Here is a 15189-nt window from a genome sequence, read left to right as displayed (position 1 = left end):
CATGACAGGAATTGTCAGGGCTCGAGCAAAGTTCCTACGACACTCTTCAATATTCTTCTTCTTCTATTGGCTGAACAACCGTTGTCGGGCAAAGCCTGCCTGTACTACCTGTGGGCTTGGCTTTCAGTTACTTATTGATTTCCCCCCATAGCACGATAGTCAATCCTACGTATGGCGACACGGTCCATTTGAACCCATGACGGGCATGTTGGTAAGTCGTACGAGTTGACGACTGTACCAGGAGAGCGTCGAGACACTCTTGAATACAGAAGCTAAAATTATAATTATTATCACCAATTATAGTTTTACCGAATGATAGCAGAACAGAAAATACTATGGAATATTGTTAAACGTGTTATGAACTTATTTATTAAATATAGAAAAAAAAGAAATGATTTTCGCATGATGAACATAAAGAAACTCTTTCTTCCAAATATAACCAGTTTACTTGAAAAAAATTTCCAGCCTTTTTTTACGGGAAGTTTTCAGTCAAATTTTATTGTGTGAAACAAAATGATAAGTTTCATTTCAGTACCATCGTATCTTGTTGATTTAATGTGTGTTTTAAAGTTCTAGATGCTTCTTCCCCTTTTGACATACTCACAAGCAAACCGGGAAGAGCAAGCCTAGTACACTGCCATTCTATGCAACCGAACCGTATTCTATGACAAACATCATCGCCCGGGAAGGAGATTGTGTTGTTATCATAAATCAAATTAAAAACCTATCGAAAGTTAAAGTTTTCCCTTTTTCGGGTGGAATGTGCTGTGTTGATACAGTCGGCACAAAGTCCCACGAGCGATTGCAAAACAGACAAGCACACGTGCAAAAAGTATATCAAATAGGGGCGAAAGTGAGAGTATCGGAAAGAAAATGGTGTAGCGAAACATGACGAGTAGGTCCTTTCCATACAGGGGGACACGTATCCCGCCCGCCCGAGCTCTTGGTGCCTCTTGGTCGCACTTGGTTCATCCATCCCACCGACCGGGATCCGATGGAAACTGTGACCTATGATCTCCCGTTTTATGCATGTTTCACATACAAAAAAAAAAGCGGATCACGCTGGATCACTCGCAACGGAACGGGGTGGCATATATTTTGCTTATTTTATTTCGAGTACCCTCGTCTTCCTGCTGCGTTAACCCGCCATCGAAGTAAGCATGAGCGCGAGAGTGTGTGTGTGTGTGTGGACGACCCTCGTCAAAACATGAAACATAATTTATGAACCAGCAAGCATCACATGCCATCAGCTCCCTTTTTCAAGCCCTATTATTCGCCCCCTTCCGACCCTTTTCTTTTCTTCTGCACATGAAGAGGTAGTAGACGAAGCTTTCTATCGTCGTTTTTACATTGTCTCGTTGTGGAAGTGTCTTGACCTTATTCTCCTATCGGTATGGCGTAAAGGGAAAGACATGCTCCCTTTTTTGTTTGGGATTGTGCCCGGGACAACGAGGTGCAAAGTGAGACGAATCGGGTGACGAAACGATGCGTCACGTATGGGAGAGATTCTTTATTTTGCGGCCCCGCACCTACGGACACATTCTTGCTTTATGGTTCACTAAGCTATTCCGTAAGCAAATGAACTCTGCACGCGAGAGAGGCTAACGATTGCCGAGCGGTGGTATTGCACGCGCCCGATTCAAGGTTTCGTGTAGGAATTTTATCCGATTTTGGTTCAACGGTTCAATGCGAAGGCACTACACGGGAATCTGCTTGACTGGTCAATCGGAAAGGTTTGGGCATGAGATAAGCCGATTTTTCACGGCTCTCCGAAGCTCAATGATTCATGCAGCGCCGGCGGCCGACCAGGAGGAGAATTACAATCCACTTTTTGCTGCGTTATTTATTCGGCATGAAATAATTCCATCGTGCAGGGCGCGTTAAATCAGTCTGACTCATTTTTGCCAAACGCACCCGGCGTAAAATTCCGGCCGGTACATACCATTTACGAGATGAGTGGGAGTGAACGAGAGAGGGTGGGTGTCACATTTTTTTGCGACACGTCAAACAATTTCCGTGACCGACTGTTTTGGGCCTCCGCAAGGGAAGCACGCGGCATGCTTCATCGGCATGGAGTTTTGGTAATCTTTTCTCTCCTTTTTTCCTGCTATGGATCCTGCGATTTGCTCCGTTCTTGCCAAGCTCTCGGGAGGTTTTCTGTTACATGCCATTGATTTCGGTCAGAGCGGATGATGGTGATGATGATGCCGGTAGTCGTCGTGGTGGTGAGGTGTTCGATCGACCCTTCGGTTCGGATGCACTTAATGGAAATTTAATCATCCGCTACTGGGGATTAATTAATGTTTAATGAAGCCTTTCGTTTCGGTCGTCCCAAAGGTTTGATGATTCTTTTTTTTCGGATGGGATACGGTGCGCAATCATACCGTTCGGATCGATTTCCCTGATGGAGCGTAGATGATCAACGATGTTATATACATAGGTATGGAGGGTAACGTCGATAAGAGCCAGTCATACGATCGTTGATGGTGAAATTCTCTCGAAAGGTTTTGACATTATGTGTCAAACTGGAAAGTTGTAATTGAAACGAAATTGATGTATTTTTTTGAATTTCTGTGCTGATAATCGTTACAAAGACATTTCTACAGATTCCACAACACCCCGGTCTTGAATATTTATATTGTGTAAACGGCTTTTGGAGGAAAATTAATACATTATCGTAAATTATTTAAAAAAAAAATACACGATTTCATAGATCCCGACTCTTCAATTTCAGTTATAAACATTATATTCACGGATATTCGACATACGACTATTTCGACTTATGTCTTGCTTTGGGACATTTTCTCGGTCCCAAATACAGTCGTATCTCAGGGGACACCTGTAGTTAATTTTTCAATTTGACGGTTTTACACAGCATAGGCGCCTTTCACGATACTAGCAAGCTTTTTATATGGAGTTTGATCGTTGACGACTGAAATCATGTCAACACTCCACACAAAACCTCACACCAAACTATCCTGCGAATTTCAGCCTAGATTACTTCATCCTCAAAGCTAGAATTAGATTCGAGTACCTGCTCGAAAAAATAGAATGAAATGGTGGCGGAATCTAGAACCAAAGTGTATGTAGACATACACTTAGCACATACACATACTTAGAAGAAATTCGTCTCATCGACGATTGTTGTCTCTTCTTCTTCTTTGGCTCAACAACCGTTGCCGGTCAAGGCCTGCCTGTACCACTTGTGGGCTTGGCTTTCAGTGACTAATTGATTTCCCCCCATAGCAGGATAGTCAGTCCTACGTATGGCGGCACGGTCCGTTTGGGGATTGAACCCATGACGGGCATGTTGTTAAGTCGTACGAGTTGACGACTGTACTACGAGACCGGCGAAGATTGTTGTACCGAATCAAAAATGGATGTTAAGTTGTTCTGAGCAGTATTTCACGTGTTTGAAGAATTTTTAGTAAATAGAATAATGATTTTAAGAGCTGTTTTGTGAATTCGTCAAGTTACCAGAAAGCCTGTTTAGTTTTTCACTCGCCCTATCAAAAAGTGTTCAAAATTGGTTCTGAAAAACATGCAACGAGACCACCTGGTATACGTACACTTTTGAAATTTTAATGCAGGGATTGACAGATGTCTCCCACAATGTCGCCCAGCAGAAGCGATAAAAATCAACCTTCTAAATACATACACCTCGGGATAAGCCCATCTGTATATTATAACCACTTTGGTAGCAGCTCGAAAACAGCTAAACAATGCAAACAGTTGACAGGCTGAAATTTCAGCCTACGATCTTAAAAGGAAAAAGGACCCATAATTATTGTTTGATGGAGTACGTGTTAAAATAGTTCGGTGACATTTAAAGGGAAACTATTTAAAATCAAAAGCTTGTAATCACAAACACAAATCGCAAATTTTCTTAAATCCTACGGTGAACCGCTAAGCTGTCTTAAATTGACTTTTGTTGTCGAACGTTCGAGGCACAACGCTGTAACTAATGGAGGTTTACAATGTAGTAAATTTGGAAGCACTAGAAAAAAAAAATATGTCGAGCAAAGACTGCCTCACCAAATTAGAGCAAACCCGAAGACCACGTCTTGTCGTGGTCGAAATGGCGATGCACTTCAAGCTTAACGATTGCTCTCATTACAAAACGCACACAAAGAAGTAACCGCTTACTAGAAGTTTCATGCAACTGCTAGCCGGTACAAGAAACAATGGGAGTTAAGGTTGAAATGAGTTGACCATTGCTTGCCACATGTTCCGACAATGGTCGATTGTAGCTGGAACGAAGGGGAATGACGACCCGGTGTCACATGTTAGCAGATCGATAGCGGAACAAGCGGCGTCGGTGGTGATTGTCCGTGTCCAGCTAGCGATGACAGAGCGTGTGTTGAAGCTGGGGACGGATACGGAATGGTACTGGTGTGACCGGTCTGCAGTTCCTTCGCAGCACAGAAAGACCGTAATCCTAATTAAATTCTCTCGTATCTCTCACATCGCAGAGGCGGGTTCGAAACCATGTCGGGACCGTACTGGTCGTTTCCTCGGTCTGCCAGCTCATACGCGTGTGTGTGTGTATGTGTCTGATTTTGAAGTTTGATATACGACCATGGGCATCATGTTCACAGCTCCCGGCGCTTTCGCAACATTACCGCACCCAGGTTGCCCGCAGTGACCCTTCGGCGCATCGTGTCATCCAATCGATAGACGATGAGCATTGTTGTTTATACGGTGGACCATGTTAAACCAGCCCCCTGGTACGTTTATCCCAGCCCAACACCGATGCACCGTATCCTTCCGCACCGAGCCGGTCTGTCCTTGTGCTCGACTTCCTCGGTTCGGTTCGTGCCTACTCTCCTCCCATCGGCGTGTGAGATTGCAGCAGTGCACATAGTTTACGGATCGACATGGTCGTAGTAAATCCCCCGGAAAATCACACATCGGGCAGGTGCGTACGGCACCGTAACGTGAGCTTCCCGTGAGGGAGGTGGCTTTAGCTTACGGCAGACAAGTAGTTTGATTTTACAACGCTTTTGCCTAACGCAGTAGGCGGAAATTACATTCATGGGTGATTTATCATACCGACCGAGAGTGTGCCAGGGCGGACACCTATTCCGTGCAGGCGGAAGCGTTGGACGTTTTTTTGCTACTGCTATGTTGTTAACTAACTGAGCTGGAAGGCAACAACCGTGCCCGGATGTTTTAATGAGGAGGGATTTTCTGGTTGCTCAAATTGGGTAAGCTTCTGACGTGTATGCGGCCCATTGACTGCGGATTCTTGCAGGCCAGTCGTTCAGTCACGGTTTGGTAGCGGATCGTGCAGCGGATTTTAATGAACTGTAACAATGTTTCAGATATTTAACACGCTAAACGTACATGGAAACACAATTAAAGTTGCAGAGGAATGTCATACACACGTACCTTAGTTTTACAATGAAAAGGAGCTACATTATGTCACAGAGATTCGTTGAATTTGGGAGCTGTGTGAATTAACATAACAAAAAGGAAATAATTCAATAATGCTAAATTCGATTTCGAGTTTAAAGTGAATCATGTTTTGCAGCAAAAAAGGCAACCCAAATTAAAGAGATATCCAACAGATGGTTATAAAAGGCTGCGATAGTAAACTGTATTAATTGCGTTGTACAACACGCCAGTCAACAATTCAATACATTATCAGCTCACCAGCGAATCAAATCATTATCAAGATTGTCAACTTTTGGGAAACATTTTTGGAGCAGAAACTTGAGTGCAGAGAGGGTTGAGTATTTAATTGGTGCCATAAACTACTATAAATAATTACCGGCGATACACGAACATCCTCTCCGAATCCTTCCCTACTCGAAAGAGGTCCACGCCAAATTGTTTTGAAATGGAGTAGCTTATAAAAGCCAACTATAGTGAACCAAGCATCGATGTGCATTAGTAGACAAATTAATCGAATCGTGCTGTATTGGCCACCGTTCGACTTTCCCGTGAGCTTCCCATGCATCCCGTCGTGTGGAACGCAGCCCGGCTCTTCAATGTCACAAACCAATATCCGATGACCGATGGCTGGCACGAACGACCTATGGCGTCGTCCCCTCGACAGTCGTAATCAATTTTTCGGCCTTTGCATACCTTCGAGGGACGCCCCGGTGGTTTCGAAGCGTAGTGCACGTGCGCATGATATGTACTCACCTGGTAAAAACGGGCAGCTGGGAGCCCATGATCTGCAGCCGGGCAAATAGCAGGGCCACGGTGGTAACGCACAGGACGGCAAGCCGGCGGGAGGCTTCGTGGGGCCACCAGCCCGTCGGCAGGGCGAACGTTTTCCCGCTCATCATCGAGCGCGCCAGATGGTAGATGTCACCGAGTCGTATCTGCACCAGTGAACCGGAAAGGAGAAAGAGAAATAGAAAAAAAGGATGAGTGCTAATGATTGAATTATTCCACTGCCGTTGCTCGATGGACAAACGATAGGCAAGGGCTCTTAGGTACTGGGCGCAAGCGTATGCGCTGCCTGGAAAACTGGAGCAACCTTTGACTTGAAGCCGTTGCTGTTGCTTTTGCATCGCAAACAGACATCAATTATTAGCCGGGTGGCAGGACTGTTTGACGCGCTGGTTTTGGAAAGTGGTTGTGGGCGCTATGTCCGCACAGGGTTGGCGAACTGGAACAATGGACTCAAACGATAACCAACCTTGATAAAGAAATAATGGCTCCTCGGGCAAATAGAGCACTCTCTGGTGTAGTTGACAGATGTGGAAAAGTCGAATGTGCGCTGCCCCTTAGGATGAAATGAATATCCAAAGGAATTTCCTTGACTCCTTTGTGAGGCCAACATTTGGGCTGGTGTAGGGACAAGACAACCGTGTGTTAAAGTGTATAATACGAACCGCAGACTGGACTACACAGCTGCCAGGAGAATAACTCTATTAGCAGTGACTCATTCGACTAATGGAATTGTGTGATACGGTCTTCACTAAAGACTCAGGGCTTGGGTTACACTGAGTAAAGAGACCGTGGCAATGGGATGATGTTTTTTTTACCTAGAAAGAAACAATTTTTTTCTGGGAAGACAGGGATGTATTTTTCCACAGAATGACACCCTTAAGCATAGTACTCCACCCAACACAAAAACACACTCACACGCGCAAGCGGACGATGAACAACCGCACACCGTCTGCTCAACGTTGTCCGCTTTATCTCACTCTTTCACGATGCATCATTTAGGCGTAATGTAGGTCCCCCTGTCAGTCTAAAAGGTGGGCAGACGCTGCTTCGCAGCCGGAGACAAATGAACACAGAACATAAGTGCTTACGGGGTTGCGTGAACCCTTTGCATCCAACAGCTTTCGGCAATCACCTAACAAGGTGTACGGACAGTGGGATAAAAATCCTATAAAACGTGTGCCAATGGAGCACTAAATCACATACACTCTTAAACTGACACGTACTACCGAGGTGCGTGGCATCGACACACGTGGCCCCCGTACTCGACAGCAAGGATGTGTGTGAATGAATTGTGACACATTTGTCTTTCGCAACCTACCCCTCTCCTGCACACTTGATGCCTGTGTTACCATCATAAGCGAGGCATACGAGATAATCTTACCAGATTATTTAATGCGCTCTCGACGCGTTAAAACACTCCCAACCGAACGATGCTGCTGGATAAAGAAGCAAGTTGTGCGATGATTTTTGTTCATCTTTTGTTGGGGGGTTTGCTTTACATTAGTTTTTTTCTTTTTAACTGCTTAAGCACACATTAGCCGGTAGCTTCCGGAGGCAACAACAACGCTCATCGTCCGCAACCTCCCCCAAACATCATTATCGTCAGACGCAAACGAGCTCACTTAAGGCTCGTAAACTATCTGTTTATGCTTTGCAAATGGACCCGTTGCGGTTGTTTACCGGAAGCTGATGAATGGGTGAGTAAATTTGACTTTTTTCTTCATGCTTTTCTCGAGTAAAGCATATTGTCTGCGTAGCGACGCATGCGTTCATTAGAGAAGGAAGCGATTTAATATCACTACGATTTAACATTAGTAATTTCGAGTCGTGATTAGCTGCTACAACTGGTGTTGTATTTTCGTATAACTTTTACTCATTTTACATTTACAGTTAAATCATAAAGCCTTAACAATTTTTAATAAATAAAAACTTCCCATACTATTTGTATACAAATTCGTTGAACCCCTAAAATAAATTTTGAAAATGCTTTATAAATTATTCTATTTAGTCGCACCAGCAAGATCACAACTCTTCGACCATCAAATTGGCTATAATACGTAAATTTTACCAACGGTATAAATTATTATCGCGTTAAGCAAACATCATTCGTCCCGTGCTCGGTGTTGGGGCGAATTTAAAAAAAAAAACAACACTCTGCTAGTCATAAAGCTGCTTGCTGTCTTCCTGGTTCGGCGGTAGAGCTGGCTGATTCGGTTTCCTTTTTTTTTTTCAAATCGGTTTTGTTTCAAATTTTAAGCCTCGCTGGGAAAACCGAGGTGTAGTGGTGGCTTGCGCTTTGAACCGATGGTGGTGGTTTTCGATGGGTATTTCGATGTGCTTTTCTTTCCACGCATCCACCAACCACCAAGCTCACCACAGCGGCAAGGTATGATGGGGCCGATCGTGGAGGAAATTTTGCACCGTTTGGAGAATCTCCTCCCACTGGTGTGGTTGTGGTGATTGTTGATGATTATGCTTACCAACTTGCACGAAGTGGAAAGGAGAAAACGATGTGTGTGGGAGAGTTGGGAGGGGGGGGGGGGGGGGTATAGGTTTTTCCAACACGAGCGTAAATAGTTTGCAGTGCTATCCATTATACCGTTCCCTACCAGGGAGCAGCGAGAGCTACAACACCACTTCACATCCCACAGAGTAGGAGGGATTTATTTTAACTGTGCGCTTAGTTTTGACCCCTCCCTAACTCCTCCGTATCTCCCTTCCACACCACCACCCCCAACGGAATGGTGGGAAAAGAAAGCGGGTTGGTTTAGGATTGTTTTCGTGCGAAAGTTTCAGCACTGCCGGTGGTGGAGCTGTACCGTAAAACATTCGATAAAGCAAATACGCCCTCTTCCCGATACCCGGGTAAAGCAACGGCTTTGGGGTTGATCGATAGATGTGTTGGATGTAGCTTTACTTATTTCCACACACCGCAGGTGCACCGAATTTTGCGATTGTTTCGTTACGATTGAAGCTTCAAAGTGTGCACACAAACACACATACACACACCGAAACGAATAAATCACAGCCGCCAACACCACTATCCACGGTGGCGTAAACCATCGCTACAACCCGCCCTCCGTCCTCCGGCAGAGTGTGTTCAGCTTTTCAGTAATCACCGCATACAAGCAGCCGCCACACATAAGTATCAGGTGCTGTGCAAAAATTACACCAAACCATCCCCTGCCATTCCTAATGCAAGCGGGCATTTATGCAGCTCTCATATTCCTCACACATCCATGGCGTTTCATGCGCATAGGACATGGGAGGAAAGCAAAATTATCATCCCATTTCCCGATATTATCCTGGTACTGTGAAATGGAGCTTTTACTATTCCCGCTCACTGGTGCAACGTGATGCGATTGCTGGGAATCATTAGTGTTTAATTTTCCGCACCGCTACTTACGTTGGTGAAAGCGTGAATTGTAAAACAAATTGTACCGCCCATTTGCCTACCGCAGGGAGGGTGCGGTGTGCTTTAGATGTTTGTCGTTTTTATTGCAGCAGGAAACGGGTAAATGTAATTATTGACGTTTTTACAGTGTGAGAGTTTGAGATGAATTGTTGTTGACAATTTTGCCACTGAAGTGTTGGTGTCGTTGTTTTGGCTGATAAATTTATCATATTATCGATTTAACCACATGCAAGCGCACCAGACTCGAATGTGCTGTAAATATTTGGATGTAATTTATAACGAGCTTCAAAACTCAGATTTGGATCGATTGTGTACGTTAACAAAGCTTAGAGGGTTGCTTAAATCAAACAATTCTTAAAACGCATAATACTATTATATTCGATAGGAATACATCAAAAAAATACAACAACAAAAACTGTCTTGATAGCAATAACAAATTGATAGAATGATAGCAATAAAAAAATAAGAAAAAGTTCAAAAACCAAATAAATAGATTTTAATGTATATCGCATTAATTTAATGTATCGGTTTTACAATCTAAAGGGTAAGGTGTTGAAGCGAAAAAAAATTAATATTTTTGTTATTTTTGGATATACTGTGAAACAATATAGATTTTGTAGAAACTATAGAATAATAATTGCATGATGTAGATACACCTTATTTGAATGGATTTGTACTTGTACAGTACTACACCAATCTTCTATCGCAACAGTGTATTGAACTCGTGAAGAAGTTACTACAAAAAGGCCTTTTCTGGTTGACGTTCTTTTTTATTCCCATCTATTGCCAGGGCCATTCCATCCACCTGGCACCTTCGGGCGGGTGGAATGTGGCATTACATTGCCGATCGATATTGCGTCCCATTCATTGTAGCTCTCGATGGTGGTGCACTGGGAGCCGCTTCAGAGCGGTGGCAACAGTCTCTTCACTATCGAAGTGTAATAAGGAATTCCTTTAAGAACATTCCGTGTCGAAACCAACACGTGCATCGGAGACTCTCCCTGGGGCATGGTTTACATGCATCAAAGAAACCTTTCTTACTGTCGTACAGTGCAGTACCACACTTGTATAGTTTGGAAGCCTAGCAAAAGTGCCCTATTCAACTACACACATACACAGAAACATCCGGTGTTCAGGCTGCGTTCGTTGTCTTCGTCATTCGATGGGAGTGAATGTTTGAAATATGCATAAACCCAAGAACAATTCAAAATAAACCAACACCGGCTGTCGATTCATCATGTAGCGCACTCTCCAACGCAAGTTGCAGGGACGCACACAGAAACGCCAACTTAACCGGGATAAAGGATTCTGTATGAGACTTTTGTACGAATATAGCGATAAGCAGGGGAGGAAAGGCGAGTAGAAAGAAAGCAATGTAATCGAAGCAGCGGGATGCAAATTTATGCTTATTTTAGTGAGCTTTTCAACTTTGTACCCACAGCACAGCACCGTCACACGCAAAGCATTCGCACTGGGAAAAGTAAAGATGGCTTCGTTATCTAACAAGGAAACGATTTTCCACGATACCTTCGTGGCAATGCAATAATAATGCTGTTTATGAACGATTGGCTGTGGGCGCTCCGGGAAAAACGTGCACAAAACAGACCTTCGATTCTTTTCAACAAGAGATGGGAGGTTATAAGAAAATGTCGTTATTTGCCATCGTACCGCCTTGCACAGTGGAAGCCATTTTTGCTACAGCAGGATTTAAATTTATGTGCTGATGGTGACATTGCGTTTATATGCATATAAACAGAAGAGCGCTGGTGAAGCACATTTCTATAGCTGTTCGATATAAATCAAGGTAAAGAGGGTTTGCAATGCAGTAAAGAATGATATGCGATTGTGATTGATTTTTTCACGTCGTTTCACAAAAAGTTGATGAATATGCTTCGCCTACTTCAAGAGGAAATATGTGTGGGATTTGGTGGAACTCCCTAATGATGCACACAACAAAACAAATGTACAAATGTACAAAACAATGTAAATTGCAGAAATAAAAAAAAAAATAACCTGAGCGTTAAAAACCCATAACATTAAACATGTATGACAAATTGCAAATGAAAAAAATAGACAATTCATAGATAAAAAAACAACAGAAACGTACGTGCCAAACGTCAGCCTTGAAGGACTATCAATCATTCAGCGTGTTCGAGCAGAAAAATGTAATGTTAAATTTGCAATAAAAAACGATGAAAAATAAATCTTTCCTTTAATTGACACAAATAGATACAACCGTAATGTCCCGCACGGAGGTGTGGGATCGGAACGTGTGAACAGAAGGAACACGAGCGGCAGCAGCAACGACTGCACGTTGTGTACCATTAATCATATGCACCGATTGTTGCTTGGTACAGAAATTAATTTTACCTTCGTTTCATTTATCATAGTTTAAAATGAGTTGCCGCATCCCGGTGCCATCGTTCCACCAGCCACTGCCGCTATACCCCGCGAAACTTCACTATCAGCCGTTCATTAGTTTCAATTACACGTCCTGCTTTGCACAGCACCGATTGTAAAGCGTAATATGTGCGCGTCCTTTCACCTCCACGCTTCTCTTTCACTCCTCCCCCAACCCCTGTTTGCCAATGAGTGCGTAGAAGTAACTTTTGAATCAGTTGCCGTACGGTGTGCCAGCCGCATTGACGGATGATGCGAAGGGAGCGCGCAACGGGGATGTCGTCGTTGCTTGGTGCATAATTTATGCGGCTCGGCTTTTTGAGGTAGCGATTGTAAAACTTCATCAACGGGGGAAGAACCTGCAGGCGCACAGCTGTGTCGGTAGGATGCTTTATGCGTGCCCAATACAAAACACCGATCGTGGCAGTTCGTCACGTGGCGTTGAGATAATTGTATGCCAAAAAGTGTGCCTGTAATGCGTGTAGGCGAACGTACGTGTGCGCGTGTTAGTGTGTGTCTGTTGTTAAAAGTTGGGCGAAAAACATATGTAATTATCGATTCAACAAACGGGCGTACGAAATGCAATGAGGGAAAGCGAGTCAAGAGCGAAGCGAATCATTTCTGCACATTTCAAACCACACACTGGCGCGCGGCTGACGGTTGTCTGCCCGGTGTGCTGGGATGGAAGCTTCACTCTGTATCGCAAAACGTTTTCCATGTTCGGTGTGGAAAGTTTGTTAAAAATTCATTACATTTTGATTTATGCTTACCGCGACGCGAAACTTTTGCCAGCATAATATTAAGCTGCTTTTATGAGCACGGACAGCATTCCAGCTGCCTTGGTGGCGGTTGTGAGTAGCATTTTTTTTAAGTTTTGTTTGGCTGGGACATTGTGTCTCTGCTTTTGGCAGGGGGATTGAAGCACACGATGCGATTTGTTTGTACGAAGGAAAATTAAAAACGTGTTAAATTTAAATTACTGCATACCCATTAAAGGCCAAACATGTATCTTCAAAAATAAAAGCAATCAAATATTCTCATTTAAAGCCAATATTTTTGTCTTGAAAAAAGCCGTTAAACGTTTTTTTTTATTATTGCCTTTCCTGTATCTATTTGAAAACGATTCCATGAATATTTCCTAAATCGCGCAATTTTTGTTAGGAATTATGCGGAATAAAATGATGAAATGGTGCACGCATATCCATGTTATGTAGCATTTAGACAACAGCATAACGCACATTGAAAATCGTATGAATCAGCACAAATGACAACCAAAACATCTAATTGTAAATAAATCTCTCTAATGTCTGTTGCCGGTCTCGTAGTACAGTCGTCAACTCGTACGACTTAACAACATGCCCGTCATGAGTTCAATCCCCAAATGGACCGTGCCGCCATACGTAGGACTGACTATCCTGCTATGGGGGGAAATCAATTAGTCACTGAAAGCCAAGCCCACAAGTGGTACAGGCAGGCCTTGACCGACAACGGTTTTTGAGCCAAAGAAGAAGAAGAATGTCTGTTGCAGAATGTTTGCGTTGCATAATATATAAAAATGAAAATAATAAAGTAATGTATTTTTTGGGTAAAAAATATTTTTAAATGCAAAACTGAAACAATGTAGTTTTCATACACTTCATCAGCTGATATTAATCAACTAAAGTTTTTAACGAATATTATTTAGTTTTAAATTCATATCTTGAAAAGAAATTATTCATTTAAAACGATCAAGATCTGCGTTGGCTGGGGTATATGAGCAAAGAATTACTGACTAACATTCGCCTAACATGTCACAAATCAGGTGAGAAAAGTTTTCCACATCAAACGACAGGGTAAAATCTGCCTGTCGCTGTTTTGCTTTTATTCTCACGGCAAACAAAATTAAACCCCAGTAGCCGCAACAGCAGCAGCAGCGAGAACCCAGTTAGATTGTACCACCATCATCTATCTTGCCATCCACTTTCCCTCCGGGAGGATACGGTCGCGCACGAAAGGATGACATATGGCAGAAAAGTTAGCTTACAATGTCTCCCGAAGGAAGTAACATCCGCTAACCCTTGCGTTATTCCTCACCCCCTTTCGTACCAACGCGTTCTGCACACCTTTTTGCAGGTAAAATAAGAAGCGTTTGCTCCTTATTTTTCACCACCTGAAAGGGTTACATTAGCACAGCCCGCTGGGGTGCCCGGTAGTCCTTGTGCGGTTGTGCATTTTTTTTAAACGTAAAGACAAACTCCCCTCTCATGGGTTTTTCGTGTCAGGTGGTTGGTGGTTGGCTAGTGAAAATAAATGTGTACCGAGGGGTACGCGTCAAACTTTGAAAACGTTCCAAGAAAAAAAAAAAAAAAAACAACGAGGTAGATTTCTTTCGGAGAAAAGTTTGAAAGATAATTTTTTGGGTCTTGTTTTATACAATGAATTATACAGAGAGCTAAAGAGAGAGAGAGAGAGAGAGAGAGAGAGAGAGAGAGAGAGAGAGAGAGAGAGAGAGATAGATAGAGAGAGAGAGAGAGAGAGAGAGAGAGAGAGGGAGAGAGAGAGAGAGAGAGATAGAGAGAGTATCCGTGGATGTAGGACGTTACTTAACAGCGAAAGGAAACATGGGAGCACTTGCTGATGGGGATCATGTGAGCGTTGCGCTTTGTTCCCGCTTCGTTTTTTGTGTCGCTCTTGCTGAATGTATCCTTTAACCGTTCTTCTCAGTGACATCAAAGAAGAAAGTACGAGACCTGCATACGCTTTATCAGATAGTTGCTTTCTGCTACAGCATCCCCTGCAGTCCCAGCATGATCAACCCGGAACTAAATTCGGTCACTAATGTGATGTAGCGAAACGGAAGCAAAATTCGCGACCCACTATCTCGCGTAGTGAGACGGATGCTGGATACAATCTTCTGGAAGCTCGGGGCGCGCACACTCTTACGCTCCCACTGTTCTATTCTTCAGGTCGAGCTCGAGTGGGAAAAGTTTTCCAACATTTCATTTCCCAGTGACCAACACACATCCGGCGGTAAAGTGGCACTGGCTCGGCACGCGCATGAAAGGGGTCAAACCACGGGCGTGCTGCTGTGTGCTCTTTGTTCATGAGGGGATTCGGTGGTGTCTTCCCCATTTTCAATATCGCACTTTACTCAGGCAATCCTTGGGAAGGATTTATTATGCATGATAGCAAGGACATGCGTGGTTCAC

The 15189-nt window shown here is 43.5% G+C and overlaps 1 protein-coding gene across 5 annotated transcripts in view; it reads right to left on the bottom strand.

Moving 5' to 3' along the window:
• LOC1275325 (protein O-mannosyl-transferase Tmtc3) overlaps positions 1 to 15189 on the bottom strand; it is a 155527-nt gene that overhangs the window by 22193 nt on the left and 118145 nt on the right. For all 5 annotated transcript variants that reach the window (XR_009766608.1, XM_061663098.1, XM_061663099.1 and 2 more), the window contains one exon: positions 6151 to 6332. Coding sequence is in view for 4 of the 5 variants with exons in the window: in XM_061663098.1 (XP_061519082.1) it covers positions 6151 to 6332 (182 nt within the window). In the remaining variant the exon portion in view is untranslated. The remainder of the gene's footprint in view (positions 1 to 6150; positions 6333 to 15189) is intronic.

The sequence above is a fragment of the Anopheles gambiae genome, chromosome 3, assembly GCF_943734735.2.
Source record: "Anopheles gambiae chromosome 3, idAnoGambNW_F1_1, whole genome shotgun sequence".
Taxonomy (NCBI): domain Eukaryota; kingdom Metazoa; phylum Arthropoda; class Insecta; order Diptera; family Culicidae; genus Anopheles; species Anopheles gambiae.
This window is presented reverse-complemented; position numbering and strand designations above follow the sequence as displayed.